General features: G+C 42.0%; 1 protein-coding gene across 1 annotated transcript in view; it reads right to left on the bottom strand.

The window, feature by feature from the left end:
• Nucleotides 1–2222: 2222 nt before the first annotated feature.
• stk16 (serine/threonine kinase 16) overlaps nucleotides 2223–15386 on the bottom strand; it is a 28572-nt gene continuing 15408 nt past the window's right edge. Inside the window, exons 4-8 of the mRNA XM_048534278.2 lie at nucleotides 15136–15269; nucleotides 12876–12996; nucleotides 10174–10269; nucleotides 9287–9408; nucleotides 2223–6659 (exon numbers count right to left, since the gene is read on the bottom strand). Coding sequence (XP_048390235.1) covers nucleotides 6521–6659; nucleotides 9287–9408; nucleotides 10174–10269; nucleotides 12876–12996; nucleotides 15136–15269 — 612 coding nt within the window. The 3' untranslated portion in view covers nucleotides 2223–6520. The remainder of the gene's footprint in view (nucleotides 6660–9286; nucleotides 9409–10173; nucleotides 10270–12875; nucleotides 12997–15135; nucleotides 15270–15386) is intronic.

Raw genomic sequence — 15386 nt, 5'->3', positions numbered from 1 at the left:
TTTTTCTGGATAACAAATATATACCTAAATAGGTTTTTAACAACAAAAGCCAACAGCAGTTACATGATCACTTTTACACTTTTTACTCCAGATTGTCACTGAATTACAAATTGCTAATATCTACCACAGTGGGACTCGAATGCACATCCTCAGAACATCGACCAGTGGTTCTGAATTACTAGTCCATTGACACTATTTCTACAAGGGGAGGCTGTGGCATAGTGGCATCCAGCTCTTTCTTGTTCAGCCTGTCCGCTCTGTCATAAATCCATCTTTCCAACATAGCCACAACCCCCAAAAATAAATCTATCCACTTTGATTACTATTTTTCCAGTATATCTGCATTCGTTTCTCTGTTTGTGTGTACATAGAGTCCCAGATCTTTAGCACGTTCTGCGTGAAGCAGGGCTTCTTCACATCACTCCCAAAAACCTTCTACTAATTGTAAAGCTATCACCCGTTGCTCTGGGCTCCCGAGTTATTTCCTACCCATCTAGCCCTCATTTAACCCCTCAGACCAGGTGCTGATGATGATCAATGCTTGCTGCTGGGTTTACTGCATGGCTTCCTACTCTGCAGAGATCAGTCTATGAAGACAAAGATTTGTTTCACTTCTTAGTGACGGAGCCACTTTCACAGGATGAAAAGACAACACACTACTGAATAAAGTGCAAAACAACATTACATTTTAAATTCTCCATATCTCTAGAATGAAGTACAGAAACTATGATTAAAACAAACTGTGAACAACTGAAACAGATTGGAGGATTAAAATAAAATCCTTTCCCTCTCAGGGATGTAATCTGCAACCATACTGAGAGTTAAAGTTAAATGCCAATACTAAACCACACCGGTAGCTACTTCAAGAGTGTAGAGAATTACTTGTGTTATTACATTAAACATACACACCACACAAGGTGGGCAATATCTGTCTTGCTCGAGAGCAAAGATTACATAATTGGTCTGCTGTGCAGCAAGGATGTTAACAGCAAGGTCACGATAAAAGGGAGAGTGTAACAGGGAGTTGGATATCTCAGCCCTTAACCCAAGGCGTGAGAAGAATTACTGAATCACTTTCAAACTAGTAAGACAAAGAGCAATTCTCACCACTCTGGCTCAGTAAAGGCCCCTTTGTAGAATCAATTTATCACAGATGAGACATTTACAATCTCAGATCCAGAAGGTTGTGCAAAAATTCACAATAGATTAAGCTTTTGATACAATAGATTAAAAAAAACACAACTGTAACAGAAGAGACGTGCATGAATTCTATCATTAACATGTTAAACTTTTGGGGGGGGGGGGGTGATTTCCAACAATGTCCAGTCTTTCATTTTCCACATGGAGATAAATTAAACATATGCTTAGCAATCCACAACAAAGCTCAACAGTGCCAGATTATGGGCTTCTGACATACAAATGTTTAACATTTAGTTCTTTCTCACCACCACCCACCCCAACCCACTGCTCTTTTTTTAAAAAAGTGTTAACAGTGGAGAAGAAAGTAACTCAGGACAAACATGGTATGCACAGATACAAGAGGAATGCCCATCAGAAATATGCCTCCTTCAATAACTTGTACAGCAAATCTAGTTAAGCACAAACAGGAAAGACAGGTTAATATCTAGGCCAGAATGTCCGGTAAACACTTAACCAGGAGATTCCCGACTAAGGTGAATGCATTTCTGCTTTTCATTGCAGATCTCAAGCTCCCTTCCATCATTCTCACCACTTCGAATGGTTTATACTTTAAAATTGAGTTGGTGGAGGGATAACGGATGGAGTTGGAGAAATAAACTAAATCTCAAACATGAGGAAGAATAAAGGTATCATGCAGACAGCAAGCCACCACACAGGACAGGGAATTGACGGTCACACAGTTAATTGTCACCAGCTTGTTTACAACTAACCGCTGCATCTTATGAACACACAAGTAACCCAATAACTAGATTGGAGTACAAATGATACCATGCACAAATAGGTAAGCCGCATAAGCCGCAGATGGAAACTGTGTAATAAACACAGGACATCAGTGTATCAGGTGTAGAGCACGTGGTGGAGAACGAGACCAAAGTCCCATATAGATGCTCACCAACATCAAGTTAATCATTTCATCAATTTCATCAGTTTCAGGCAAGTCAAAGTTGAGGTTATGGAATGAAATTGCTTGTTAATTAATATGGGCAACCTATGATAAGCAAGTAATGCCTAAAACTACGTAGTTCATTTTGCATCCTCTTTTATTTTGAATGTTTCTGCAGGGAAATACTGGCATGTGATGGTCATTTTGTGCAGACACCAAACAAATGAGATAAGGCTGATGGGCTATAGACAGCAATTTAAATAAATAACTTACTTGATAAACATAACTGTAGTAAATCACTTTAGACAGGTTTTTCTGGTATGGTTTCATTCTAGCTTTACAAAGGAAATGCAAAATGCTAAATGGAAAAATATATACATCAGCTTAACAAAGGGCACATGCTTGCTTACTCTCTCTTCATTCTTGGGATCTTTCACCTTAATCAAACATTTTGATTCATGAACAGGTTTCTGAAAAAGATCTACTATTATAATACTGCTAAATAGCTGTGAATATATTAGCACTTCACAAATTTAGCAGCACTTCATGGAGTAAAATTAGCAAAGTTGCCTTAGTTTTACCAGACCATGGGCTGCTCTCCCATAGTGAGACAGCAGAAGTGGGAAGAACTGGTAGTGGTTTAACGTGAGGGTTACCATGTCTCACATGGAGGGGAGAGGTAGGGAAGGGAGGACGTTCATGGCAACCTCAGCTGGTGCAGGCACTAAACTCCTGCTGTTGGCATCACTCTGCATTGCAAAGCAGTCCTACAGCCAACTGAGATGACCATCTCCCACATTATGAAGAGAAAGTGGCTATTTGACCCACTGTATCTGTGCCAGCTCTCTGGTAGACCTATCCAATTAAATCGCACTTACTGCTTCTTCTCTCAGCCATTTCAGGACTATTTTAGCAGCACAGACCCAACTCCCTTTTGCAAGGTACTAATAAAACCAGATCCATCCACCTTTCGCTTCACTGCATTCCAGATCGTAACAACTCACTGACTACAAATGGAGGGGCAATAGCTGTTGCCAGCTAGGCAACAGCCATATTGAAATTAAAGCTGCCTGAACAAACAGAGTCATATTAAAATGATCGTGTTACTTTAAAAAGTCAGAAGTTACAAAACCTGCTTCAATAAGCTGACAGATATTTTACATCTGGAGGACAAAACCAACAGAAACGATCTGAACTGCCAGCCTAGATGATGTGCTTGAGATTTTAGAACAGAATAGAAAGCTAGAGCTCACCTCCAAAGTTGCAGGTGCTGCCAACTAAGCAAAGCTGACACAAGAGAGATACTAAGGAGACCCCAACAAAAGGTTGTCCATGTCGATTAAGGGTCCCACCAGAAAGTTCATTCCATACATTAAGTCTCTCCCTACACAAAGAATAAAGAGGTAACATGCATCCATGTCCAATGCTTATGACTCAGTGTTACCTATTGACTGTCTGGTTTTTTTTATACCTCTCACAAGGACTTTCCCTCAAAGGCAAAAAGCCTCTCATAATCTAATACACACCCATTAGTCATTCAGGGAGGATGTCACCATAAACCATAAAACGCCCCTTCAGAGAATGCAACAAACGCAAAATTGCTCATCCCCTCCCCAGCTCCACAGCACAGACGAACAGAAAGCAGGTCAAATCTCAAATGCTGAGCTACGTTTACATTCAGGTTCTGAAAAGTGTGCTCTACTGCTCGGCATTTTGTTTACACACAAAAAAAAGTGATACTTGATTTCTAAATCATTAGCATATTGTGGGGTTGTTTTTCTTCAAGCAGAGAAGGCAGAGGTGATATGACAGCGATGTTTAACATCGTGGAGGTACAAGTTAAGAAAAACTAGTTGTAATGGCTGGAAGATCCACACCAGACAGCACAGATTTAATGCAATTAGCGAACAGATTCAACAGTGGCCTTCAAAAGTAAACCTGGTAAAATCCCCAGAATTTTCCCCATTCCAATTACGAAAGCAGGACAGGGAACAAACTGGATTACTTTTCACAAAGGTTGGCAGGAATCTGATGGACTAAATGGCCTCCTTCTGTGCTGTACTATTGTATGATGGCATAGGCTTCCCCTGTTATTTCCTTAACCTTTATTACTTGCTTATATGCTGTTCCTATTTGGCCTTGGAGTTTCAACCTGAAATGCTAACTGTAGTGCCAACATTTTGGGTGATTTAGCTTTCCAGTACTGGAATTTTTCGTGTGATCATGGTCCGAACAAAATTCTTATGTGATGATTATCAGTGGTTTTACTGTATCATGCTGGGAAGCACATTGGGAAAGTGGGAAGCCACCTAATTATCTAATGTTACTTTTACTCGTTAGGAAAACTGGAAAAGAATTCCAGCACAGGAATCAGTCCTATCTCCTCACTCTTTCTTAAATTATTTCAGATTTATTTTTGTAGATTCACCATGAACATTGTGGCTTTGAATTGTTACAGTTGAGAGGCGTGGAAAAGAGGAAGGAAGACGATCATTATCATACCAGTCATGCACTCTGCCCGCGAACCAAAGCATTAACCACGACAAAGGGTTTTCATTGAAGAGGTCTTGTGGGTTCACAGTGCCACTTGCAGAAGTGAATAAAAACCTTCAGGTGCTGAGCTGGTGACTGAATGGATTTTTTATTTCCAGAAAGGATTGTCTACTTTGATGAGGTGCAGTCAGGTGCTCTTCGAAAGCTGACCGGGATTAAATAGGCCAAATAGCCTTGTTCTGTATTGTACTATTCTGTGATGTTGTAGGTTGAAAATTATAGCTACTCTATCATCTCTTTCCCTCTATTATTTCCCTGCACTGGTCTGAAGAGATGTAAGGAAGCTGGCACTAAAATAAATGACCAGAGAGATGGAATGAAAAATCAACGATCCCCTAAATGGGCAAAGAGGCACTAAGGAAAAGATTTATTCAGTTTATTCCAGATCAGTTTTTATTTCCTGTCGAAGACACGGGAAGGAACAATTTTGAGATTTAAGCAGTTCGTGGAGCCTGGGTTAACTTCAGCTTGATGACGCAACAAAAGATACACACGGTATTTTGGTCATCAGTAGATGATGGTATTCAATTATTTTTGAGAAGGTCAAGGTCAAAGTTGATGAGAAGCAGACCCAGTTTGCAATTCCCAAGTGTTCAACTTTGGGTGCCAGTGGAGAAACATTGAAAAAAGACGGTCAGGATGAACCAGCCTCCCTGATGGTTTTCCAAAAAGGATAGTGGAGATAGAAATATGTACCTACAGAGAATCGGAGGCTCAAACTGCAATATTAACAGCATACTTTAAAGAACATTGCAAGCTGGTTTGGGGGCATGAGGGACAAGGTGATGTTGCAACGTGACAGGTTTAAAAAAAAGTTATTACACACATTGCTGACATAACTTCGGATTATCAAGGTAGCCCTCTCAGTCACAAGCATGAAAATGGCAGTACAACAATCACATCTAGCCCCCTGACTGTGCAAGTACAAGGCCACCTCTATATCAGTACTTTCTTGCCAACTTGTCAGCTCTGCACAGCTTAGCTGGAATCGGTGCATCATGAAAGAGCAAGCAGAGTGAATATCAACACCACTGCACCAGCCTTGCAGCAGAAGGGGAGGAGTTCAGTGCCTTAAAAGAGATTACAGTAAACAGGTTCTCTCCAGTACAACTGCCACATCCGTCCACCAAGATACAGTGATATTGGGGATAGCTTTACAACAAACCTTTTGGTTATAATCAACCCAAGAAACTTACAATGACAGGATGGGAGTGGGGGGTGCAAAACAAAAAGAGGGAGGGAAGGAAGGAAGAACATCACTCAGTCTGCATTCTGGCTGGTCGCTACACGTGGTTAAGAACATGCTACACAATCTTGGATAATTTGCTGCCACCTGGCTACTAAGATATGATTTAAAATTCCTTCTGGAGGAAGACAATTGACAAATATTTCCTAACAGACTGAAGGTAGGTGGTGAACACATTATTTCAGGCAATGGCAATCTCTACCCTCATTAACACACACACTCAATGTATGGTCAAGAAACCAATTACCAACACACACATCCTTTTTGCGTCAAAAGGAGTAAAACTATTAAGGATGTTCCAATGTTCTTCAACATAAGAAAGAAAGAGGTTGTAGATTTGGTGGACAAAGACTGATTCAAATGCACGAATGTGAAAAAGCACAGGAAGAGGTAATGGAGCAAAATGAGCAGCTGATTGCCTTTGGGAAAAGAAAGGAAAAAGAACATACAATTCTTTATCCCTGTCCTTCAACTTTGAGCCAAGCACAAACAATTCAGGAGCAAAATTAACATGTAAAGTCCTATCCTGGTCCATTGCCACAGTTGCTGATAGTAGGCTTTTGCTATGTTGTACAGCAGCGTCCAGGGTCTGATAGCTGAGAAACCCGAGCACTTGAGCAGTATCTGTGCTACTGAAATCAGGCCAATTTAGTCTCCTGGACGGCTTCTATCTGCAGTAATTGTTTGGTCTGATTCAGGACCCAGGTAATATTTGGTCTCTCTTGGGGGTTAGTCACCATTGTAGAAGTTAGCAGATGTTGCAGGGCCTGTGTGTACCTACAACATAAAAGCAGTAAATGAGAATTCAGTCAACACCAGAAATGGCACACACAAAAAAAAATGTTCCAGCACACAAACAGGCCGTTTGGACCCATAGGTCTATGCCGACGTTAAAATGTCACACAAGCTTCCTATCGTTCCTTCCTCATCTAACACAATCATCATGTCCGCGATTCTTTTGCCTTTCAAGGACTCATCTAGCTTCCTGGGGATTTGGTCAGCTCAGCTGGCTGGATGGCTGCTTTGCAACGCAGAGTGATGTCAACAGTTTGGGTTCAAATCCTGAAGTTACCATGAAGGATTCTCCTTTCCAACCTTCCCCCACAACCCGAGGCATGTTGACTCTCAGACTAAACCACCATCAGTTTTTTTTAAATGACAGAGCAGCCCTTTGTATGGTAAGGCTATGTTTTTCACCCTAACCACTCTGGCAGCAAGTTCCACATTGTTACTACTCCCAGGTAAATAAATTTTCTCCTGAATTCTTTACTGGATTTATTAGAGTCTCATATTTAAGTCTCAACCACCTCTCCCGACCCATGCACACACACGTGGAAACATATTCTTCACTTCTATCAGACTTTTGCAGCTTTAAGTGACTTCAATTAGGTTAATACAAATATAAAAATACTTTAAACGGCAAATCATTTTTTTAAAATAAGGGACTGAACAACACCATTGCAGTGACGGTCCTGCATTCCACTTTGAAAAGCATGCCACATTATTAAGAACCTACCAGGAATGGATTCTTTGGCCTGTCAAGTCTGCTTGTCCATTCAACTCCATTTTCCACCTGCTGCCCATACCCCTTGAATCCCTGAGTAACCAAACACCAGCCTTTATTATATTCAACCATGAAGACCCACACCCCTCTGGAGCAGAGAACTCTAATAATTCACAATCCTTCAAGTGAAGACATTTCTTCTCATTTCAGTCTGAAACAAATAGCCTCTTACCCTGAGGTTGTGCCCTGGTCCTAGGCTGAGGAGAACCTCAATACTTATCCTGTCAATCCCCTTCAGGATATGACTTATGCTTCAGTTACACCATTTTTCATTCTTCTAAACACCAGAGAACATACAACAAATTCTCTCCGAGTCAATCTAAAGAACCGTCTCCAATGCAGTATAACCTTCCTTCAGTGTGGTGTTGTCTCATACAATATAAAATGTTTTCTTCAACACTGTCTCAGCTTCTAGGCTTTACTTATGGGCAGGGAGAACGATGTATTAATCTGTTCACTTTAACATGAAAAATTTGCATTTATATAATGCCTTTCAAGGCCTATTGATGTTTCAAAGCTTTTGACAGGCAATGTTGTACAAAAAGTTGAAATCTAACTTTTCTTCTGAAACCAGTGATTTGGCTGAGGGATAAATGCTTCCTTGGAATAACGAGCATGAAATCATATATGCAAGAATTAGTTGGGAGGTCAGGTTAAGGTTGTACAAGACACTGGCGAGGCCTCTTCTGCAGTACTGTATGCAGTTCTAGTTGCTTGCTATAGGAAGGATATTATTAGATTGGACAGGGCTCAGAAAAGGCTTACCAGGGTGTTGCTGGGAAGGGAGGGTTTGAGTTATAAAAATAGACTGAATAGGCTGGGACTTTTCCACTGGAGTGTAGAAAGTGGAGAGGTGACCTTATTGAGGTTTATTAAAATCATGAGGGGTATAGATAAGGGGAATAACAAGGATCTTTTCACTAGGATGGGAGATGTCAATACTGGGGGACAATTTTTCAAGGTTGGAGGAGACCGGTTTTAAAAAGGACATGGGGAACAACTTAAAAAAAAACACAGCGGTTCATGTGGGAATGAGATGCCAGAAAAACAATGCAGAATGTACGTACAGTTGCAATATTTAAAAGATATTTGGATAGGTTCGAGAATAGGAAAGGTTTGGAGGGATATGGGCCAAGTGGAGGCAGGTGGGACTAGTTTAGTTTGGGAAAATGGCTAGCATGGGCTGGTTGGACCGAAGGGGCTGTTTCCATGCTGTACGGTTCTATAACTAACAGATGCCGCCTCCTGCAGTACGCCCAGTCTAGACATTGTGTTGAAGTCTCTGGAATTGGACTCCAGTCAAATACCTACTGATTTAATGTGAGACCTCAATGGAGGGAATCTCAGAGAGATACCATGATTGTGCAGATCAGTTCTTGCCTTCCTTTTCAGATGTTTGTTTGTGTTTCACTCTGGCATTAATGACCTCTCTTGACAGAACCCGTTATTCACGATCCAAATTCTTAGTGCATGGATATCCCATAGCTATTATGCTGAAGTCCAAGAGACCTTCACTTGGAAAACAGCAGCAGCAAATTCAGATACTGGGTTTGATAACAAACACCGGAGCATTGTCTTGGTTCCAAGCAATGAAAGACCAACTGTGCTGCTCCAGTCTTTAGCTCAGCACTGCGGCAGCAGGCAATCCTTAACTTATGCAGTTTTCAGTAACTATGGTGTCTATTCCACGAATGTTAGTAGAAACGCTTGAATAAAATTGACAGGGGGATTTCAAAGCTGTTAACTACACTGCCCATACTTTCAAAAACTTTGTAATAATTTGTTACTTTCTTCCACAAAAGCAAACCCTTCTAACAACAAACTTTCCAACTGTCCTTACCTGCAGCCTTCTGGAATGGTTATTACATTCTGCACAGCCAAGGCAACGGAATCTCCCCTGTGAAAGATGCCATCATATGGTCCTTCTAGGAACATCATAGCATATAACACGCACCCTAGGGACTGAAAATAAATCAATCACTGCAAGGGACCAGGAACTGAAAGGAACTTACGTACATCGTGGCACAGTCACACAATTCAAGGACTGAGAAAAATGCCAGTAAATAGTAACAAGTGAGTTGGAGACCGTATCCAGTGTCTGTGGAACCACACAACAAGGCATTTGGCAAATCAAGCCTGCACCAGCTTTTACAAACAGCAATTCGGTTAGTCTCATTCCACTATCCTTTCCCATTCCCATGCAATTTTTAGTCTGCCAGCACTTATTCAATTCCTTTTTGAAGACAGTATTATCCCAAACCAGACTGTCAAAACTACGTGAAGCTGGATGAACACAGAAGGGTCCCAGCCTGAAACGTCAAGGTTTCCTGCTCCTCTGATGCTGCCTGGCCCACTGTGGTCATCCAGCTTCACACCGTGTTATCTCAGATTCTCCAGCATCGGCAGTTCCTACTATCGCTGTCAAAACTATATCGCATTTTGGTTAGGGACCAATAATATTTATTAACAAACAACTGCAAACTTTACCACAAAATCTTGTACAACCATGAATCCATTGTCAATTGTCAGAAAAACCCATTTGGTTCACTAATGCCCATTAGGGAAGGAAACTGTTATCCTTACCTAGTCAGGTCCACATGTGACTCCAGACCTACAGCAATGAGTTTGACTCTTGACTGCCCTCTGGGAAAATTAGGAATGGGAATAAATGCTGGCCTAGCTACTGACTCCCTCAGCCCTTCAATGAGGGAAGGACAGCCAACCTACCCAAATGTCTGTGCGCTCATCTATGATACAGTGACTTGCCACGTTGAAGAGTTCAGGAGCTCGGTACGATATGGTGCAACGCTGGGCTGCCCAGTCCTGGAAGAGAACAACTAAATATCAACATAGCAGTAAGTAACATGGAATATACAGTACTAAATAGGTCACCTGGCTCAAACCAGTGTGTGGCAGCTCTCATTTTTCTTCTTCTCATTTCTATCCTTCCGTCCCCTTGTGTTCATCTAGCTGCCTTGTAAATGCACCCATGATGGATACCCTGTCCACCGTATGCTAGAGAGCTCCATGAGTTCATGACTCACTGGGCAAAGATGTGTCCTCTCAAATCCCCACTGGATACGTTAGTGACTATCTTTTTGTTTTCAGTCTCTCACATAAGTGGAAACATCTCCAAGTCTGTACTTCATAATCTCAAGATAACCCCTTAATCTTTGCTTTTCTTGTGATGCGAATCCAGTTCAGTCTTTTCTCTTGGGTCTAGTATCGTCCTCAATCTTTCTTATACCTATCCCACTGCCTGTGTCCCTTTTGCAACACAGAGACCAGAACCGTACACTGGGTAGACCATTCTTGGGAGTATAAAGCTTCATCCAAGATTAATGTTAACTTCGCTGCTTTTCAACTCAACCTTGTTAGAAATGACTTGTTTACGGTCTTGTTAACCTGTGTTACTATTTTCTGTGATTAATCTATCTGTAATCCTGGATCTCTGTTCTTACATCAAACACTAACCCATCTTTTCAAAGTGCACCTTCTCACACTTATTTATGTTGCCACTAATTTGCCAAATATATATTAATTCCATAGTTTACTAATGTGGTGTTGTGATTCTATCCTCTAATTTGATACTGTAGGGAAATTTTCAGAAGAGAAAATGGCTGATGTGTTAAGGCAATGCTTTACGTCAGTGATCCTCTGAAATCTGCAAAGGTCGGGTGAATCTGATTCTGTTCAGGGCAGCAGAGGTACCTCAGTTTAATCCTGACGGCTTTCATTCAATCATTCATCCATTGTTAGTTCAGCTAGCTGGATGGCTGGCTTGCGACGCAGCGATGCCTGCAATTCCGTAATGGCTGAGGTCAGAATGTATGAGAGTAAACCAGTTGATGTGGTGTATATGGATTTCAGCAAGACGTTCGATACGGTTCCCCACAATAGGCTATTGTACAAAATGCAGAGGAATGGGATTGTGGGACATATAGCAGTTTGGATCGGAAATTGGCTTGCTGAAAGAAGACAGAGGGTGGTAGTTGATGGGAAATGTTCATCCTGGAGACCAGTTACTAGTGGTGTACCACAAGGGTTTGTGTTGGGTCCACTGCTGTTTGTCATTTTTATAAATGACTGGATGAGGGTGTAGAAGGATGGGTTAGTAAATTTGCAGATGGCACTAAGGTCGGTGGAGTTGTGGATAGTGACGAAGGATGCTGTAGGTTGCAGAGAGACATAGATAAGCTGCAGAGCTGGGCTGAGAGGTGGCAAATGGAGTTTAATGCAGACAAGTGTGAGGTGATGCACTTTGGTAGGAGTAACCGGAAGGCAAAGTACAGGGCTAATGGTAAGATTCTTGGTAGCGTGGATGAGCAGAGAGATCTCGGTGTCCATGTACACAGACCCTTGAAAGTTGCCACCCAGGTTGACAGGGCTGTTAAGAAGGCATACAGTGTTTTAGCTTTTATTAATAGAGGGATCGAGTTCCAGAACCAAGAGGTTATGCTGCAGCTGTACAAAACTCTGGTGCGGCCGCACTTGGAGTATTGCGTACAGTTCTGGTCACCGCATTATAAGAAGGATGTGGAAGCTTTGGAATGGGTGCAGAGGAGATTTACTAGGATGTTGCCTGGTATGGAGAGAAGGTCTCACGAGGAAAGGCTGAGGTACTTGAGGCTGTTTTCATTAGAGAGAAGGTTGAGAGGTGACTTAATTGAAACATATAAAATAATCAGAGGGTTAGATAAGGTGGATAGGGAGAGCCTTTTTCATAGGATGGGGACGGTGAGCACGAGGGGGCATAGCTTTAAATTGAGGGGTGAAAGATATAGGACAGATATCAGAGGTGGTTTCTTTACTCAGAGACTAGGAAGAGAATGGAACGCTTTGCCTGCAACGGCAGTAGATTCGCTAACTTTAGGTACATTTAAGTCGTCATTGGATAAGCAGATGGACGTACATGGAATAGTGTAGGTTAGATGGGCTTGAGATCGGTATGACAGGTCGGCACAACATCGAGGGCCGAAGGGCCTGTACTGTGCTGTAATGTTCTATGTTCTATGTCACTGGGTATGGCCCATCATCTCATTCTCGCTTCTCACCCGAAAGGGGTGACCTTTGGGTTAAATTCACCACTCGTCCTCTGTCTCTGTCTCTCTCTTTCTCTCTAATGCGAGTGCAACTCTGGGATTATGGTGACTTTCACTTCCTGCTCATTGTAAGTGAATAAAATTATTTTTACGTACTGGGATGCAAGACGACTGCTGGGACTCGTGTTAGAGTGCTTTACCACTGTCACAGACCAGGCTTTGGACACACTAGGCTTCCAATAGTGGAAAAGGGAAATCAGCAATGCCTCACAAATGTGGCTACATGAGCCCTCATTCAGCATTCTTAGCTATGATGCTTCAAATTTATTATTAAATAAATACAATAAAATAGACTACGTGAATTCTCTTCACCCCAGTCAGCTTTACCTGGATTGTCATAGCCTCTCGTGACCCTTTCACCTCAATTCTTGCCTTATTCATTGATCCCAGATCCATCAGCACAGGTTGCTCATTGTCATCTAAGAGAACATTGGTGGGCTTCAAGTCCCTGGGAGGAAGTAAATAATTAATGACATTAAGTATCTGCATGCCTATAGTGCAGGTTTGTCCCACAGCTGCTCATGATCCAGGACATGGCCCCCCAAGAGTGTCCTATCCTACTTACAACCACTTGCATCTCCAAGTGGAAAAGGCAGTTTGTCTGAAGAAATGCTTGTCTGACCAGAAGGTGTTTACTCCCATATTTTGTGCAGATAAGTTTAGCAGCAAATGAAGGGAAAAACAGCCTCTAGTTGAAAAAGCTAGTAGCTATGCAAATGCAGGTCACCTCATTCAGCCTGAGTCCTGTGCACCACAAGTGGTCACAGAAATAGTGGTGTAACTATGATTGACAGGATGTTTGGGTCAGAGGGAAAAAGAAGCTGGGAATTGCTGACCAGGTGCACGTTACTTCAGCCGCGGTCACCATCTGCTTCCCTCGTGACCAGAATTTGGGGCTTAGTTATTCTCTTACCATATTTAATTCTTAACTAAAAAGGCACAAAAACAAAAGTGTTTAATTAATTAACTCAGCAGCTTTATAATTTTAATGGTTTTTAAAAAAATTACTCATTTTAGTTAAATTAACAATTTATTGTGATGTGGAGGTGCCGGTGTTGGGCTAGGATGGACAAAGTCAGAAGTCACATGACACCAGGTTACAATCCAATAGGTTTATTTGAATCACAAGTTTTTGTATCACTGCTCCTTTGTCAGGTGAAGGCACCTGACAAAGAAGCAGGGTTCCAAAAGCTTGTGATTTCAAATAAACCTATTGGATTATAATCTGGTGTTGTGTGACTTCTAACTTTCACAATTTACTGCTTTGAAATGGTTTTATTTCTGAAACCATGGTTATTTTTGTCTCGAACGTTTTCTTTTTGGAATCGGTTCATCCTCCCCAAAGTCAGACAAAAACGGATATGTGACCCACGTGCAAAATGTTTGGACAACTTCAGTATAGAGAACAGGGCATCCCGAAACTCTTTACAAACATCGAGTAATTTTGATACTTAGTCACTGTAAATGTTGGAATGCAGTATTTATAGAGTCAGGCAGCATGGAAACAGAGTCTTTGGTCCAACCAGTCCATGCCAATCATGTTCCCAAACTAAACAAGTCCCACCTGCCTGTGCCTGGCCTATATCCCTCCCAACCTTTCTTATTCATGTACTTATCCAAATAGCTTATAAGTGTTACAACTCCACCCACACCCTCCACCTCCTCTGTGAGATTCACTCCACACATGAACTGTTCTAAAAACATTGCCCCTCATGTCCTTTTTCCCTCAACCTAGAGAAAAGGCACCCGCTATTCATCATATCTATGAGCCTCATGATTCGATAAACGTCAATAAAGGTCACCCCTCAACCTCCTATTTTCCAGTGAAAAAAGTCTCAGCCTCTCCTTGTTACTCAAAGCTTCCATTCCCGGGAACATAGACAGAACGCTTACAGTGTGGAAATCGGCCTTTTGGCACAACAAGTCCACACCTACCCTTAGAACATCCCTCCCAGGCCCAACCCCCTAATCTGCACATCCCTAAACACTAAGGGCAATTTAGCCTGGCCAGTCCACCTAACGTACAAATTTTGGACTGAGGGAGGAAACCTGAGCACCCGGAGGAAACCCACAGAGATACAGGAATCACGGGCAAACTCCACACAGACAGCTACCCGAGGATGGAATCGAACCCGGGTCTCTGGCACTGTGAGGCAGCAGTGCTAACCACTGAGCCAACGTGCCACCCAACATCCTGGTAAATCTTTTTTTGAACCGTTTCCAGCTTGATAATGATCTCTCACAGAAGAGCATAATAAAGATCAGATGACATTTTAGCAAGGTCAGTCAAGGGATAATTATCGACTCTGTGCAATTCCCATTCCTTTCCCAACAATAGTGCTTTGAGATCTTTCACATCCATTGTGAGGGCAGGCAGGATCTTGGTTTAATATCCCGCAAGAAGATAACAGCTTTGTAACTGCAGGATACATATATCACTGCAGGGAGACTTCAGCCTGGATTGCGGCCTCCATTCTGTGGAACGGAACCCGAATCCATGACCACGTGAAGCAGAGAATGCTGTTTGCTGTGAAATGGCTGGCATACACTCAATACAAAAAACCACCAACAAGATGAGAAGATTTACCTGTGTGCATAGCCCTTGTCATGGATGGCTTTCAACCCTCTGCAGATTCCATGGAAAATCTTCAAGATGCGTTCCTCAGGCATGAAACAATTGGTATCCCTGAGCTTCTCCAGTTCTATCCACAATGAGCCGTTCTGTGAAGGGGAAGAATGAAATCAAAAACAGTGTTACTCTTGTGGTGTAAATGATTCTGTGTGTAATCGAGAATGACTGTTGATTGCGTTGCTATTTTGTCAGTCACTGCTCAGTGC

Source organism: Stegostoma tigrinum, chromosome 7 (genome assembly GCF_030684315.1).
Source record: "Stegostoma tigrinum isolate sSteTig4 chromosome 7, sSteTig4.hap1, whole genome shotgun sequence".
NCBI classification, from domain to species: Eukaryota; Metazoa; Chordata; class Chondrichthyes; order Orectolobiformes; family Stegostomatidae; genus Stegostoma; species Stegostoma tigrinum.
This window is presented reverse-complemented; position numbering and strand designations above follow the sequence as displayed.